The sequence below is a fragment of the Propithecus coquereli genome, unplaced genomic scaffold (genome assembly GCF_000956105.1).
Source record: "Propithecus coquereli isolate 6110/MARCELLA unplaced genomic scaffold, Pcoq_1.0 Scaffold825, whole genome shotgun sequence".
Lineage (NCBI taxonomy): Eukaryota > Metazoa > Chordata > Mammalia > Primates > Indriidae > Propithecus > Propithecus coquereli.
In genome coordinates, this window is record NW_012154452.1 from 352,297 (window position 1) to 367,147 (window position 14,851).

Consider the following 14,851-nt stretch of genomic DNA (forward strand, 5'->3'; position numbering starts at 1 on the left):
GAGAGCCCATTTCCCCCAAAAGCAGGGGGTTAAAATCCTGCTTGTGATGGGGCCATGTAGCTAAATGCAATTACTGAAAAATCTAAGCCAGGGGGAAAAATGCTTGAGGTTTTCTCAGGCCACCCATTTCCTAGTTCTCTCCGTTCTTGTTGGGAAGAGCTATTGTTACACAATCATTTAGCAGTAAAAAAAAAAAAAAAAAAGGCTCATGACTTTCTCCAGGGAGAACACACTCCCTGCTAGGAGACCCCCAGTGAGATGACCATTTAACCAAAATTGTGGTCTGGGTTCTTTGCCCTTTTCCTTATAGGACTGGGGATCTCCGGTAGCACTTCCCTGAGACCCTCAGCCTGGCTCTGGATTCCCCAGTCCTGCCCCTGCAGCCTGAACCAAGGGCCGAGAAAGCAGGTACCGATCTACGATCTACGTGCAGCAACTCGGGCGCGGCCTCAGACAGAGAAAGCACAAGATTATTTTTCAAGTTCATCTTCCCTGCATCCCACCCAACGGAGAGAAATTCAATCTGCTCTTTCCTGTCTCCATCTAGCTCCCTCGGGCCTCTCAGAGTGTCAGCATCTCACCAGGCTTGAGATGAGTCTAGATTTTAAAGATACATATTTGTCTTACAACACAGCCCGTCAGCTCTTACCAACGACTACTGTATCTGGTTCCAACTGAAGAAATAGCCACCTGGTTTGAAAGATGGTCCCCAAACTAAAGAGTGGGGATAGGGAGCCATGGGAGCACCATTAGGAGGTGGGGCACAAAACCAGGTTAGCCTTATTAGGAAGGGAGCCCCACTGCCATGATGAGATGAGCCAGTGCTCTAGAAAAGCAACAGCGGCCAGGACATCGGTTGAGGGGAACCTACAGCCTGGGCCAGAGGTGGCCGACTTAAGAACCTGCAGGCTGAATCCAAACCACCCGGAGCTGGGCATTACCTTTAAAATTCAAGTAAGTTTGTCAATATTTTAAAGTTGACAGAAACTGCATTTTAAAATACAGATTTCTAGCTTCTCTTTAAAAATAAAATGAAATCACACAGGGCCCCCATTTGCACATGAGCAATCTTCCAGGAGTCTCCCTTCACGTGGAACTCTAGATTCCCTGTTTGCCAAGGTCTTCTTAAATTTCAGATAATTAAATCCAACCTTAAAAATCCTTTAAGGCCGGGCACGGTGGCTCACACCTATAATCCTAGCTCTCTGGGAGGCCAAGGCGGGCGGATTGTTTGAGCTCAGGAGTTTGAAACCAGCCTGAGCAAGAGCGAGACCCGTCTCTACTAAAAATGGAAAGAAATTAATCGGACAACTAAAAATACATAGAAAAAATTAGCCGGGCATGGTGGCGCATGCCTGTAGTCCCAGCGACTCGGGAGGCTGAGGCAGGAGGATCGCTTGAGCCCAGGAGTGTGAGGTTGCTGTGAGCTAGGATGACGCCACGGCACTCTAGCCTGGGCAACAGAGTGAGACTCTGTCTCAAAAAAAAAAAAAAAAATCCTTTAAGGTTGAGGTCTCCAACCCTCCCCACCCCCACCCCATACTGGTCCATGGCCTGTTAGGAAATGGGCCTCCCATCACTCCAAGCTCTGCACCACCCTCTCAGACCCACAACGCCCCACCCCACCCCGACCAGTCCATGGAAAAATTGTCTTCCATGAAACCAGTACCTGGAGCCAAAAAGGTTGGGCACCACCGCTTTAAACGGTATAAGAGGGCGGGGGAAGCAGAGAAAGACAATTAAGGTAAATACAGGAATCAGAGATGAGGGATGTTTTCGTGGGATGCCCAGGTCCTAGAAAGTTCAACCCCATTATGTGTAGTGTGTAGGTTTGTTTATGTTCCTATAAGCATGGAGGGAGGAGTACAGACAAAAACATCACTAACTGTTATCACTGGTTACCTGGCAGGAGCAGATTTTTAGCTTTTTCTTTGTATACTTTGGCTTGTCAAGGAGAGGCACTGATTTTATCACTTGCAAGGAAAATCCAATAAACCATTTTTTCTGCTTCAAGTTAGTTAGTTTATAGTTCTTGGAAGAGATCCTTCATTCCAAAAGCATTCGTTGAGCAGCTACTATGAATCTCCAGTCCCCTGTTAGTCAAAAGAGGTGAGAGTTACCTGGTCCCCATATCCACCTAGAAGACACGCACAGGTACGTGAATAATTACAATGAAGCATGTGGAAGGCTGGAGAGAGGGCAGCCCAGCTCACCAGCATGTCCTGTGGAACTTTACCCTAGTTGGTGCCACGGTGCCAAAGGGCCTGGCAGAAAGGCAGAGCCTCAATAAGAAATGCCAATCTGGGAAGATAAGAAGAAAGCTATGTTCTTAGTAGAACTTTTCAAAGAAGAACAGGCAAGCCCAGGAGGGCCTGATCACGCAAAACTCAAAGTCTAACACAACAATCATTTATGGAGCATGTTCTATGCCGTGCCGGTCCCTGGCTTGGTATTTTCACCTATAGCACCCAGCACAGCACTCAAAACAAATCCATTAATCTATTTTTTTTCTTTTGAGACAGAGTCTCGCTCTGTTGCCTGGGCTAGAGTGCCGTGGCGTCAGCCTAGCTCACAGCAACCTCAAACTCCTGGGCTCAAGCGAACCTCCTGCCTCAGCCTCCTGCCATTAATCTATTAAGGCTACAGAACAGTGCTGTGGGACAGAGCTTGCTCTAATGACGGGAATGTTCTGTATCTGTTCTACATCTGCCCTGCCTAATACAGCAGCTTCTGGCCACCTGTGGCTTCTGGGCACTTGATACGTGGCTAGCACAATGGAGGAAGGAATTTTTTTAATTTTTATTAATGTAAATTTAAACAGCTGCCTACAACTAGTGGCTACTGTATTGGACAGCACAGCTGCAGAAGCTTAATATTAAGACAAAGGAGCAAGTCTAGTAGGCAAACAGGACGCTTCTGAGTCATCCACCCATCCCTATTTGCCTCTAGGGATTTGGCAGCTGAATTCAAGGCATAACAAAGTGATACCCAGAAATGTGTAAGTGAACTTGCCTTTCCATTTCTCCTTTAGTCTAGCTTGGAAATTCTCAAGCCGTTAGTATGCATAAGAATTTCTGATCAAAGCTGATTACTTTCACGGGCAATTTAAGGTACTTTCAAGGGTGATTTTCACTTTGGGACCTAAAGGACTCCACACTGGGGGAGGTATAAATAGAGGGCTCAGAAAAAGGGAGGGCCTGGGTCTGCAAGGACAGGGACAAGGTGGGGGAGGGTGGTCCTCGGGGAGAGCAGGATGCAAAGAGCTGCAAAGTGTGGCTCACGGGAAGGAACCCGGCAGGTCAGGACACAAACAAGACAGCCAGGCAGGCCGCACAAGAGGGACAGATTCTGCAAGGCCTCTGCAGTGCTGACCCGAGGCGAGAAAAGACAGAGGAGCAAGGCCTTGAATCTCCGCTAAAGACTGCGGTCTCAGAGCCACTGGAAATGTAAAAGGAGAGTGGGACAATCAGACTCGTGTTTTAGAAAGAGCCCACTAAAAGTGGTATTAAGTGTGTCAGGAAGGAAAGGAATCAGAGGCAAGGAGGCCATTTCAAAGAATACTAGTCCCCAGAGGGAAAAGAAAGGCCACCAATCGTTTCACAGAGAACAGACATTTGAGCTCGGGTAATTATTTCCAGGCACTGGATTATGCTGAAAACAAAGCCATCCTCTCTAGCCAAAAGGCTGCTTTTACTTCAGTCTCCAGGATAAAAGTTCTATCCATCCGACAAAGTTAAGTCACAAAATGACACAGAAGGGCAACGAACAGAAGAATCAAGAATAAGTCCGTGTCCCTGGCCTAGACCACTGCCAGAGTGCTGGGCTTATTCACCACGGAGGAGAAGCAGGTGTTTTGCTTAGGTGCAGGAAGGGGAAGAGGTAAGATACACCATTGGTTCTGGACATGTTGAGTTTGAGATGACCATGAACAACAGGTAGGGAGGTCAGGTGGGCAGCCGGCCCTCTGTATCATGACTCAAGATATCTAGTTTGGGAATAAAAACTGATGAGTCATAAAGCTACAGATGTGGGTGAGATCTCCCAGAAAAAGGACATGCTGGGGGAACAAGGACAGGGCCAAGCTTTCATCGACCCCAACATTTAATGGCCAGAGAGGGGAAAAGAAGGTGCCAAGGAAATAGGAGCAAAATCAGAACTGTGGTGCCAAAGTCAAAGGAAGAGATGGTTCCAGAAGAACCATCAGCCATGTCCAACACTGCTGAGAGATCGAGGCAGATGAGGACTGAAAAACTCCACTGGAAAAGGCAACATGGAGTCTTCAGGAAGCTCAGCAAGAGTGTGGATGCTGGACAGAGTCACAGTGTAGCCGGCAGGAGAAAGTGGGGGGCGAATAAGCCAAGACAGGAGCACAGACGCCCCTCCTAAGAAGCGTGGCTTTGCAGAAGAGGCCAGAAAGAGGACAGTAGCTAGAAGGGAAGATGTGGGGTCACGAGAGTAAGTGTAGGAGACAAGCGTGTTTACAACTCTGCATTCTTCAAAAGGTTAAACACAGGTACCCTATGACCCCACAATTTCACTCCTAAATCTATACCCGCGTATGTGGTATAGCTACACAATCGAGCATCATTCAGCCATAAAAAAGAAATGAATATGCTCCTCGACTTACGATGGGGCTGCGTCCCAACAAACCCATCGCAAGCTGACAACATCGTAAGTCACAAAACGCGTATCGCTTTTGCGTCATCGAAGTCAGCCGCCCTCTGCACTGATGCACGAATGCCACGATGACGTGGACGAGCCTTGCAAAGACTATTCTGAGTGAAAGAACTCAGACACAGAAGGTCACATGCCCTGTAACTCACACGAGATGCCGGCCATAAGCAAATGCAACAGGCACAGAACGCCGACTGTGCCAGGGGCTGGGTGAGGAGCTAATGGGAAGTGACTGCTAATAAGTGTGACCTTTCTTATTGGGGGTGATGACAATGTTCTAAAACTGACTGTGGCATTGGTGGCACAACTCTGTGAACATATTAAAAACCACTTAACGATACAATTTAAAATGGAGAACTGTACAGTGTGTGAACTGTATCTCAATAAAGATGTTTTTATTTGTTAGAAAGTCTATAAAATGCTGGATTCTCTAGATTTCCAGGAAAGCCTGGGGTAGGTCTGGGGGACACAGGAGGGTCTATAACTTCGCGCTCGCCCCGTCATGTCGCGCAGGCTTTCTAAACTTGCTCCGTGCTCACGTCACCAGTGAAGGACCCACGGCCAATGGGACGAAATGCAGTAACTATTATTTAAAACTTTCAGGCAAAAAAATATGTGCCAGGATCTCTACAAGTCCTCAGAGTCGGTACGCTTATTCTATAGGCATTTAAAGGAGGAAAAAGAAGAGATGATTCTTTTTAAACTAAGCTTGAAAATGGTCAATTTTAGATCACAGTCTTCTAGAATAATAATAGTCACATAAACACATAACGTGGATCACGCTTCAAAAATGGGGCAAACTCAAGGTTTCCGCAAGTGAACCACAAAGCTCAATCGCACAGACGTCGCCGACAGGATTCCACGAACAGATGCACAGTGGAGACGACGCTGGCCAAGAGAAGGTAGAAGATTTCTCATTTGCAAAACCATAATCAGACATCTTCGGAGTTCTGGGATATTTTAGACCTTGTTAGGAGAGGAACAATCTGGTAGTTATCTAACTCACAAATTCCTTCCACTGCACACACAGTGCATGGATGGCACTTCTTGGGCTGTCGGAAATGTACAAGAGCCAAAATAGAGTTAAAAATACTGATGCTCATTTTTTGAAAGAAAAATTCTCAGCACTTCTGCATTGCACTGTGATTTAAAACTGTTTACGGTTCTATTTTCTTAAAGAGTTTCCTTGAAAAAAATGACAGAAGGTCTCTATCTCACAGGCGTCCTCATAAACAATCCCTTTGTGAAAGTCTTAATTTACATACAACAGTGAGAACAAGGATCCTGTACTAATTAAGGTCTGGGGCTGGTTAGCAAATTGCTATAATTGTATATTCTCTAGCATCCTGTCTCTGAAAACATATCCATACCCAGGCAAATCGCAGCAAGAACGATACTGTTCAAGATTTTAATATCTTGGGCTTCCGCTGCATCTGTGCATGTTTCCAAGTAGCTCATTCCCTTGTGCCGGTGACATTACACAGACATTTTTTAAAATGGTTTCAGCTTTGGCAGCCTGGCATCGCACACCACAGTCATTACCACAAAATGCACACATGGCAGGATCGAGATGCAAGCAGCCCAAACAGGGGCGCCTTTGTACGGAGACGTGAACTCAACTCACAGAGCCCATCATTTTTCAGGCTTCAAATCCCTGGCCTTCGAGGGGCTTGCTCTGTATGCGTGGTGCGGCCAAATCCTGCAATGAACTGTGCCATGACCAGTCTTCCGTAAAGAATGCAAAATGACAGCCCTCAGCCACTTCTGACCCGGAAATGTGTTTTGTTGGGTTCGTGCATGGTCTTTTGAGAAACTGGTCTGCATAGACCGCATTTCTAAATCAAGGCAGTTTTACAGGAAAAAAAAAAAAAAAAGTCCCAGCTGGCAACACTGAGTGAGCCGTATTCCTGGCGGTCAGCGACCTAATAGAGACCCTCTCCCATTCACCAAAGCCCCCAGCATCCTCAGATGCCAGCTACAATCACTGATCTACCTGCTGGGCCTGCAGGCATTTGACTTGGAACCCTCAGGATACAACTCATGATTAAGTACAAAGATTTAAAACTGAAGATTAAACCTGATCCCAGCCCCGACCCTACTCTGCGACCTCATTACTCCATCTGAGCCTCAGTTTCTTCAACTATAAAATGGGAATAAAAACACACTTCATCATGGCATTTTTATGAGAATCAGATGAAGTAATTTGCATATAATACCCAGCACCTAGTAAAGACTCACAAAATACTAGCTACACAAACACGCCTGGCATCTAGATGGCACTTGTGATTTATGTTTGAGCATCTTTCAGCAGATCATTACCCTCGGACACAAATGTCAACCTGACATCTTGAAAGCTCAAAAGCTTTGTCTCCTGAGAACTAAACGCTCTAGTAAATGCCAAGGCTGGCGTAATGGCAATGACTGACTTGGGAATTACTCAGTTAATAAGTGAGTACGTGTCAGGAGGAGAGGGGTGTACGAATTAAAATTTAGTTAAAGAACCTGAAAGGTTGTGTGGACTAGATGTAGGAAGAGGATTAAAGAATGTTGCACCAACTATTGCCAGAGTTTCTAAGTTTCCCAAGCACAGTACAGCTTGGGGGCTGCTTTCCACCTGTAAGTAGAGAACAATATCACCAGTGACCCAAGATGCCAGAGTGGTCACCTCATCTCCTTTTGAGGAGTTATCTCTTTCCCAGTGGGGCACTGTTGGTGGGTCCAGGTGTCCCTTCCCTGGTCAGAGGGCAGACAGGTGACACATGGACTTTGCGCTGTCGTGTCTCGAGGCCGTGGACCAACTCCACTCCCCAGAGCAGCCTGGAGCCCCACCCTTCCCACCAACTCCATGAGCCAACTGCCTTTCTGCCCAGATTAACCAGAGCTTGTTTCCACTGCTCACAACCAAAGAACTCCGACCAGGATGGTGCCATTTGGGGACTGAAGCACAGAGTTTCCCAAACCACAAGAAAAGCAGGCTGGAGAAATAAATACGTGTTCACTGGGCCTGGATCACCCACCGTGGACTCTGAGATAACTAGGACAGAAAGAGGGATAAGCCTCCGTACCCGTGGGCCTTCACAAACGTCACATCTTGACCATGCAGGCATCAGCTCCGAGAACCTCAGCAACCCAGGATCTTAACTCCAGGCCTCTGCACACGCAATTTCCTCACTTGACCTAAGCAGCTCCATCAGAAAGGTGCCCCGGAAACAGAAGCAGCCACCGTCGCCGCTCTCTGGGAAATGGGAGCTCAGTCCCACACAGAGACAACCACCCAAGGGAGTCCCTGAGAAGAGAGGAAGGTCTCCCTCAAAACAATGTGACCCCTTCCCCTCAGTGACTCCCACCAAAGCAAGAGCTCCCGAAGCACCTAGGAAAAATCATTCCAAACAGCTGCAGAACAGCTTCTGCACATGTTGCAGGGGCCGACAGGACAGGAAGCTGCAAGAGCAGCGCAGAGCAGAGCATCGGACGGAGAGAAGTAAATTTCTGTCTGGTTCCGAGCCTGCCTGCTAGGCAGCCCTGCGTAATTCTCAGCTGTGCCCCTGTAGTGCAGGGGGTCTGTCTGGGCATGGTTTCCTCATCTACCACCATATTCTCTTCCTAGAGGCTGCAAGTTAAGCAAACAGCAGAACACAGCGAGCAGCTCTCACCACCTGACAGACCAACAGTAAAAGCTCACTGTCTCTCTCCAGGTCGACTCTAACCATGGCTACTACTTTCAGGCACTCACCATGTCCCAGGAACTGTTCTGAGCACTCTGTATGGGTGAGCAAATTTCATCTTAACCATAACCTTCCATCTTTATCATCCCCATATACAAGGGGAAAATGAGCCACAAAGAATAACTCAGCTAGGAAGAGGACAAGCCAGAACCAGGGAGTCTGGCTCTAGAAACCAGATTTTTTTAAATGTCTATGCCATCCTGACCCTCGAATGGAAGAGAAAGGTGGGCTTGACGGTCCAGGTCCACCTAAAGGAGGTGCCTACAAGTGGGGTGCAATGGTGTGTGCCTGTAGTCCCAGATGGTCGTGAGCCCGTGGTGGGAAGATCACTTGAGGCCAGGAAGATGTAGTGTACTACGACTGTGCCTGTGAACAGCCACTACAGTCCAGTCTGGACAACAGAGCAAGACCCCATCTCAAAAAAAAAAAAAAGATAGGAGGAGGAACCTACATTGACACAGCAACACAACAAATAAGAAAGTACAAGGTCCTGACGAGGGCTACAAACAAAATCGGAGTGATCAAGGAACCTTCTGGATGCTGGAAATGTTCAATTATCTTGATGTGGGTCATGGTCCCAGGAGTGCATACATGTGTTAAAGTGCATCCAGCTGTATACTGTAGATCAGGTTAAAAGGTATCAGAAAATAGCAAATGAATGGAGGATGGTGGGAGCCAGCTTTCTTACTGGTGGGGTGGGGGGTTAGATAAGCAAGGGGAGAAGCCTAGAATGATCCGTGCGATGAAGGATAAGAGTTGGAGACAAGTGTATAAACTCGTGTTTAGCTAATTCAGACACAGACGGGTACACATGGAAATGCTTACAGATAAATACATGAGTATACACACTTCCTTGCTCTCTCGACTGAGAGAACCTAGAAGCAAACACACCCCAGTAGCAATGAGCACACCTAGCACCCAGATCTTGGATTCTAACACATTCTTCAACAAAAGAAACCAGAGTCGCTGGAGAAAAGGCTAACTCTAGGGCTGAGGCAGAACACATACAAGATGGGCCTGGGACATCTTACAGTGCCAAAAAGTAACAATGTGCTCAGTAAGTAAAGAAATAAACAAACCCCACAGTGATAGGGTCTGTCAGGGGGACACAAGGGCCAACAGGGAGAGCTCCCAACTGCCAAAGCTGGAACTACGTGAGCAGTACAATAAATTGGTAGTATGGATCATAACCAAAAGTGTAAAGTAACTGCCCTCAAGTCCAGTGGAGACAAATACCCGGTACAGAAGAATTCCAAACAACGTATGTGGATACTCTGCCCTTCAGAAGGTCGAGCACAACCCCTCATTCCTTACATGTGGCCAGGGCCACGCATTGTGACGTCCTTCCAAAGAGCACAGTACAGTGACCTCTAAGGGCAGGAGAAAAAAATTTTTTAAAAAAACAAAGAACACAATATAGAAAAAGAAGAAACTTCTACCACAGCCAGGTGATCAGAAGTCAACATTAGCAGGGAGAGAGCCTACGTGCCTTATGATACGATGTAATGAAAATAGCAATTTACCTCCGTGGTCTTCCACCCCAAGCCCATTACACCACAGTCTTATCATGAGAAACACATCAAACAAATCCCAACTGCAACATTGTACAAAATACCTGACCAGTACTCCCCAAAACTGTCAAGGTCATCAAAAACAAGAAGGGTCTGAGAAACTGTCGCAGTCAAGAGGAGCCTAAGTAGACATGACAACTAAATGTAACGTGATATCCTAGTGGAAAAGGTAAGGAAATCTGCATGAAGAACAGTGGGTAATAACATGCCCTATTGAGTAATTAACCCTGACAAACATACCATACGAATGCACGATGCTAGTAACGGACGCTAACACAGGAACTCTCAGCACTGTCTTTACAACTTTGCCGAAAATCTAAAACGACTTGAAAATTAAAAGTTCAGTTTTGAAGCCGGGCGCGGTGGCTCACGCCTGTAATCCCAGCTCTCTGGGAGGCCGAGGCGGGCGGATTGTTTGAGCTCAGGAGTTCGAAACCAGCCTGAGCAAGAGCGAGACCCCGTCTCTACTAAAAATAGAAAGAAATTAATCGGACAACTAAAAATACACAGAAAAAACTAGCGGGGCATGGTGGCGCATGCCTATAGTCCCAGCTACTCGGGAGGCTGAGGCAGGAGGATCCCTTAAGCCCAGGAGTTTGAGGTTGCTGTGAGCTAGGCTGACGCCACGGCACTCTAGCCCGGGCAACAGAGTGAGACTCTGTCTCAAAAAAAAAAAAAAAGTTCAGTTTTTAAAATATAGTAAAAAATGACGGAATGACTCCTTCAGACAAGGTGGCCGCCAAAAGCCTCTCTGAGGAGACAACATCTGAGCCGAGTCTGAGCAACGAGAAACAGGCAGCCAGGACCCAGGGCCACACATTCCCGGAAAAGGACACGCAGGGGCTCCAAGGAGGAACAGAGGAGGAGGAGGCCAAGCGGAGTCAGGGGAGAAATGGGACAAGGTGAACCGAAGGTCTCAAAGGACACGGAGGTGAAACGGGGCTGGCCCAGGGAGGCGGGCCAGAAGTGACTTCAGACCTGAGCTTAAGGTCACTGGAAGGAGTTGGCAAAATGACACAGCATCTGACCCACGTTTTGTAAGATTGTCCTGGCTGCTGTGGGCAGAGGATGGAAGTGGGGCGGATGAGAGAAGGGACGACGGTCATCCCAGCGTGGTCATGCTTCAGGCAGCACAGAGAGGGGTGCCACCTGGTGAAGGGCTAGGAACATCCGGAGGGTACAGAGGAAGATGAGGAGAGAGGTCTCCACGCACAGGTGGGGCCTGAGCAGGGCAGGCTTCCTGCCCTGGGTGACCATCCCTGACTCTGACCCTTCTGGAAAAGTCTCCACAAGGGGGCTACATGGCGTGTCCGGGAAGGAAGCAGCTCTCAGTGCAATCCTGCTATGCCACTTGCCCATGAGACACAAGTTTCCTCATCTGCAAAGTGGGAAGGACGCCTACCCCGTAAGGGGATCAGAGTTCAACAAGAGAAAGGCCCCGCAAGAGCACGAGTCTTCAGAAATACTGTCAGCAAGTGCTATTTTTACAAGCCCAAGATGGAAGGAATCTTAGATAGAATCTAATCCAAGACTCCATTTCACAGATAAGAAAACAGAGGGACAGAGTCAGGGTGTCCAAACCCCCTGAAGAGACTGAATGGCAGAACAAGGACAAGACCCACCCCTGCTGGCCACCCCTCTCTGGGCTCTCTCCACTCTGTCCCATTTCCTACTGGACCACAATCAATTCCAACCACATCAGGGGACCAGGAAGTGGCCGAGGGGCACATGCTTCCCTCATCATCCACGGTCTCAAAACCCCTCTGTGTGAAGGCACCTTCCTTGCTCAACGGCCCCAGCGGCTCTCCTCACCATCTGGGTAGTAGAACCTCCTGCTGTGAGGCAGGGGCAGCCCTCTGGCCCGGGCCACTCTCCCGGCCTGACCTCCTCCTCCCGCTCCCCAGCCGGCCTGGCAGCCTTCCTTCCCACGTGAGGTGCCTCCCTCCTCTCCGAGCCCTGCCAGAGAACAGCGGCCAGCTCCCGCGTCCAAGGTCACAGCCTTGGCCATCTGACCCCCAGCTCTGCCCAAAATGACGTGCTGTCTTACAAAATCCCTTAAAACGCCTTTTGCTTCAGAGACCTTTAAGGAGTCACTTTTTGCGACACTCTAGCTAGATCAGAATCTCCTTTCCGTAGGGTCTGCGGTAACCCCCTCTTCTAGCCTTTTCCTCCTTCCTCGTGGCCCCGAGCGCTGGGCTGTGCGCACAGAGCAGGCACTCGCTGACTTGTTGAAGGAATAAAAACACCTTGGTACAACCATTAAGTTTGGAGATGAGCCTTTTCGTCAACCAAAGATATGAAAAAATACTCCAGTAGCTCATTTTTAAAAGCACCCTGAAGGCAAAAGTGAGTAACTGCTTCCTTTTGGGAAGCCTCATAAAATCTCTCTCACACAGACCAAATGAAAAGTACCAATCCCTCAATTAGAAGACACTGAGGAGTCTCCTACAGGCTTCTGAATAAAAACATAAACTGTGCTTGCCCTAATTTGCTAAATTTTGAAGTAAATGCAAACACCGCCAGCCCAGGGTTCCAGAAAGCCCTGCGTTTCCTTGTTAGCTCTAACCCAAGATCTCCGTTTTCCAATGAAGTGGGCTGACTTCATCCCACCTCTTCGATTTGATTCCAAAGAGGCCCGCCCGTTGTTAAAATCAGAAAACTAGCAGCAGCTGGAGACGCCGGTTGCTTCCAGAACATGCTTCATTTAAATTCTGACTCCAGAAAGTCACCCTGTGGAGAGGTAGCCAGCCGCCCTCCGTCATGACACACACGTAAAATTTACTGTCAGGACGATTCCCGACAAGTCGGCACACCTACACAGACACGCAAGGGAAAGAAAATCAAAAGGAGGAGATTTCTCCATAAATTAGGTTCATCCATCAAAGGTCCTACATCAAAATCCGACGAGAGTTGCAACGTCAGCTCAGAAAGCCACACTTCACTGCTCTACAACAACAAAAAGAAATTCCAATTTCCTCCTTAGCTCTTGAATAGATAATACAAGATTTTTACTCACCTTTGGAGCGAGTAGAGATATCCATGCCCTCTACCACCTCCTGTTCTGTTTTTATTTCCTCTTCAGCCAAGCTGAAACAGAGCAAATTATGTTCACGTTTAGGTAGGCTGAGAATTTGCCCCATGGGGGCAGCTATTTGGAAGTTCTAGCAACAAACCCACCTTTCAGACATTCCCCCATCCTTGTCCAGGGGTTGGGGAGTAAGAAAACCACACCTGATTTCAACAAAGCGTTAAGACTCCTAAAGGAGTTTTTTAAAACACAAGGTTGTTCCTTTTTTTAAGTCAAATTACTATTCCAGTTGTCATGCTATTGGGGGATGCAAAAGGTATTTTTTTAGACACACAATTACAATGTACCCCTGTGGGCCAATGAGAACCCAGACTTCAAATAAACAAGGGTTCAAAGGCAGGCAGGTCGGAGGTGTACTGCAGAATACCCGGACTTCTGATCTCTGAATTCTTCAAGGCAAAGAGTATTTCCCAGACCTCCCTCTAAATCTTACAATTTTCCCAATGAGGCAGGAACATGAAAAAAAGATACAGGCTAAATTACAAAGCAGAAAAATATGCACAGGCAAGAAGCTAAAAACCTGGTCTTAAAACATTCAACCTAGAAGCATTTATCCCAAGAATTAGGATTGGGATCTTTACACTTCCACCCCCTGAATGTTTCCTCTCTCTAACAGACAGGGCTTACTATCACCTTGTGACTAATTATCCCCCACCACAAAAGTGGAATGAGGAAGGATTATTTAAAGGACACAAGGCTGAGAGTTGAAGGTTGGGGAGAAAAGTGAATAAAGCAGGATCCTCTGCTGGGAAGGTCTGTCATCCAGAACTTTCTCCCCCTCTGCGTTGGAACTTGGGATGAACAGAGAGCAGGTCGTTTCAGATCTACCCCTCACAAACAAGCTAAACCAAAGGAAGAAATGAAGTTCTGCTTTCATAGGTGCAAATGGTTTGAGGTGCTAGAGCTTCCCAAAACATTCAGGCTGCAACTGAAGTAACAGGAATCTGAGCAATTGCTCTAGATGCAGTTCCATCAGACTATGGTTCAACAAGAAGAAATGGGTCCATCACCAATTGATACGGATGGAATTTTCCATGTGGAAGACTCAAAAGCCAGGACAGGAAGAAGGAAGCTGAGGAAGAGAATGTCCCGTCTGTGTTCCGTGGTCTGGGACTGCAATGAGGCAAAAGACACGTCCAAAAAGGCAGCCTCAGGCCTGGAACCTGAACCCCAGTGTCAGATGGGGATGTGTTCAGGAGAGTTCCACATGGGTTGGGAGAAGAGGATTCAGGATGGGAGCTAGGGAGAAAGGAAAAGATTATACCCCAGAATTAAATTATAGGAGCTTGGAGGCCTCACACTTAACTAGTCCCAGTAGAGAGAAGGAAGGTAGTTAGGGTTTAAATCACAATACTAACACGTTTAACATTCTGATACTGAACCCCGTCAACAATTTCATTTACACAGCAACTGTAGGGAAAGCCTGTGACCAAAAAAAAAAAAAAAATCCCCAAAGAAACAACTGACATGTTGTCACAAATGGTTTTCATCAGAAGAAAGCAGTCTACTAAATTTATACACTTATATGAAATAATACCTACAGCACCTCAAATGCTTCTACATACACATTAGGGACTCAATAAATATTTGTATCTTACACATCTTTAAGGCTAGATATAAAAGACAGAAATATTGCGTGGAGCTAAAGAGGACCTGGTCCCAGTGATAATCTGTACTGGGGGTCAGTACTCTCCAGATACTCATGGAAGGAATCACACACCAAAGGGCCCCAACAAATTAAGCCCTGGGAAGTTGGCAGAGCAAAGAAGAAATGTGAAAGTTCCAGTTCCTTT

The 14,851-nt window shown here is 47.2% G+C and overlaps 1 protein-coding gene across 6 annotated transcripts in view; it reads right to left on the reverse strand.

The window, feature by feature from the left end:
• ZMYND8 (zinc finger, MYND-type containing 8) overlaps positions 1 to 14,851 on the reverse strand; it is a 116,990-nt gene that overhangs the window by 93,873 nt on the left and 8,266 nt on the right. For all 6 annotated transcript variants that reach the window (XM_012663707.1, XM_012663711.1, XM_012663712.1 and 3 more), the window contains exon 3: positions 12,987 to 13,057. In XM_012663707.1, the coding sequence (XP_012519161.1) occupies positions 12,987 to 13,057 (71 nt within the window). The remainder of the gene's footprint in view (positions 1 to 12,986; positions 13,058 to 14,851) is intronic.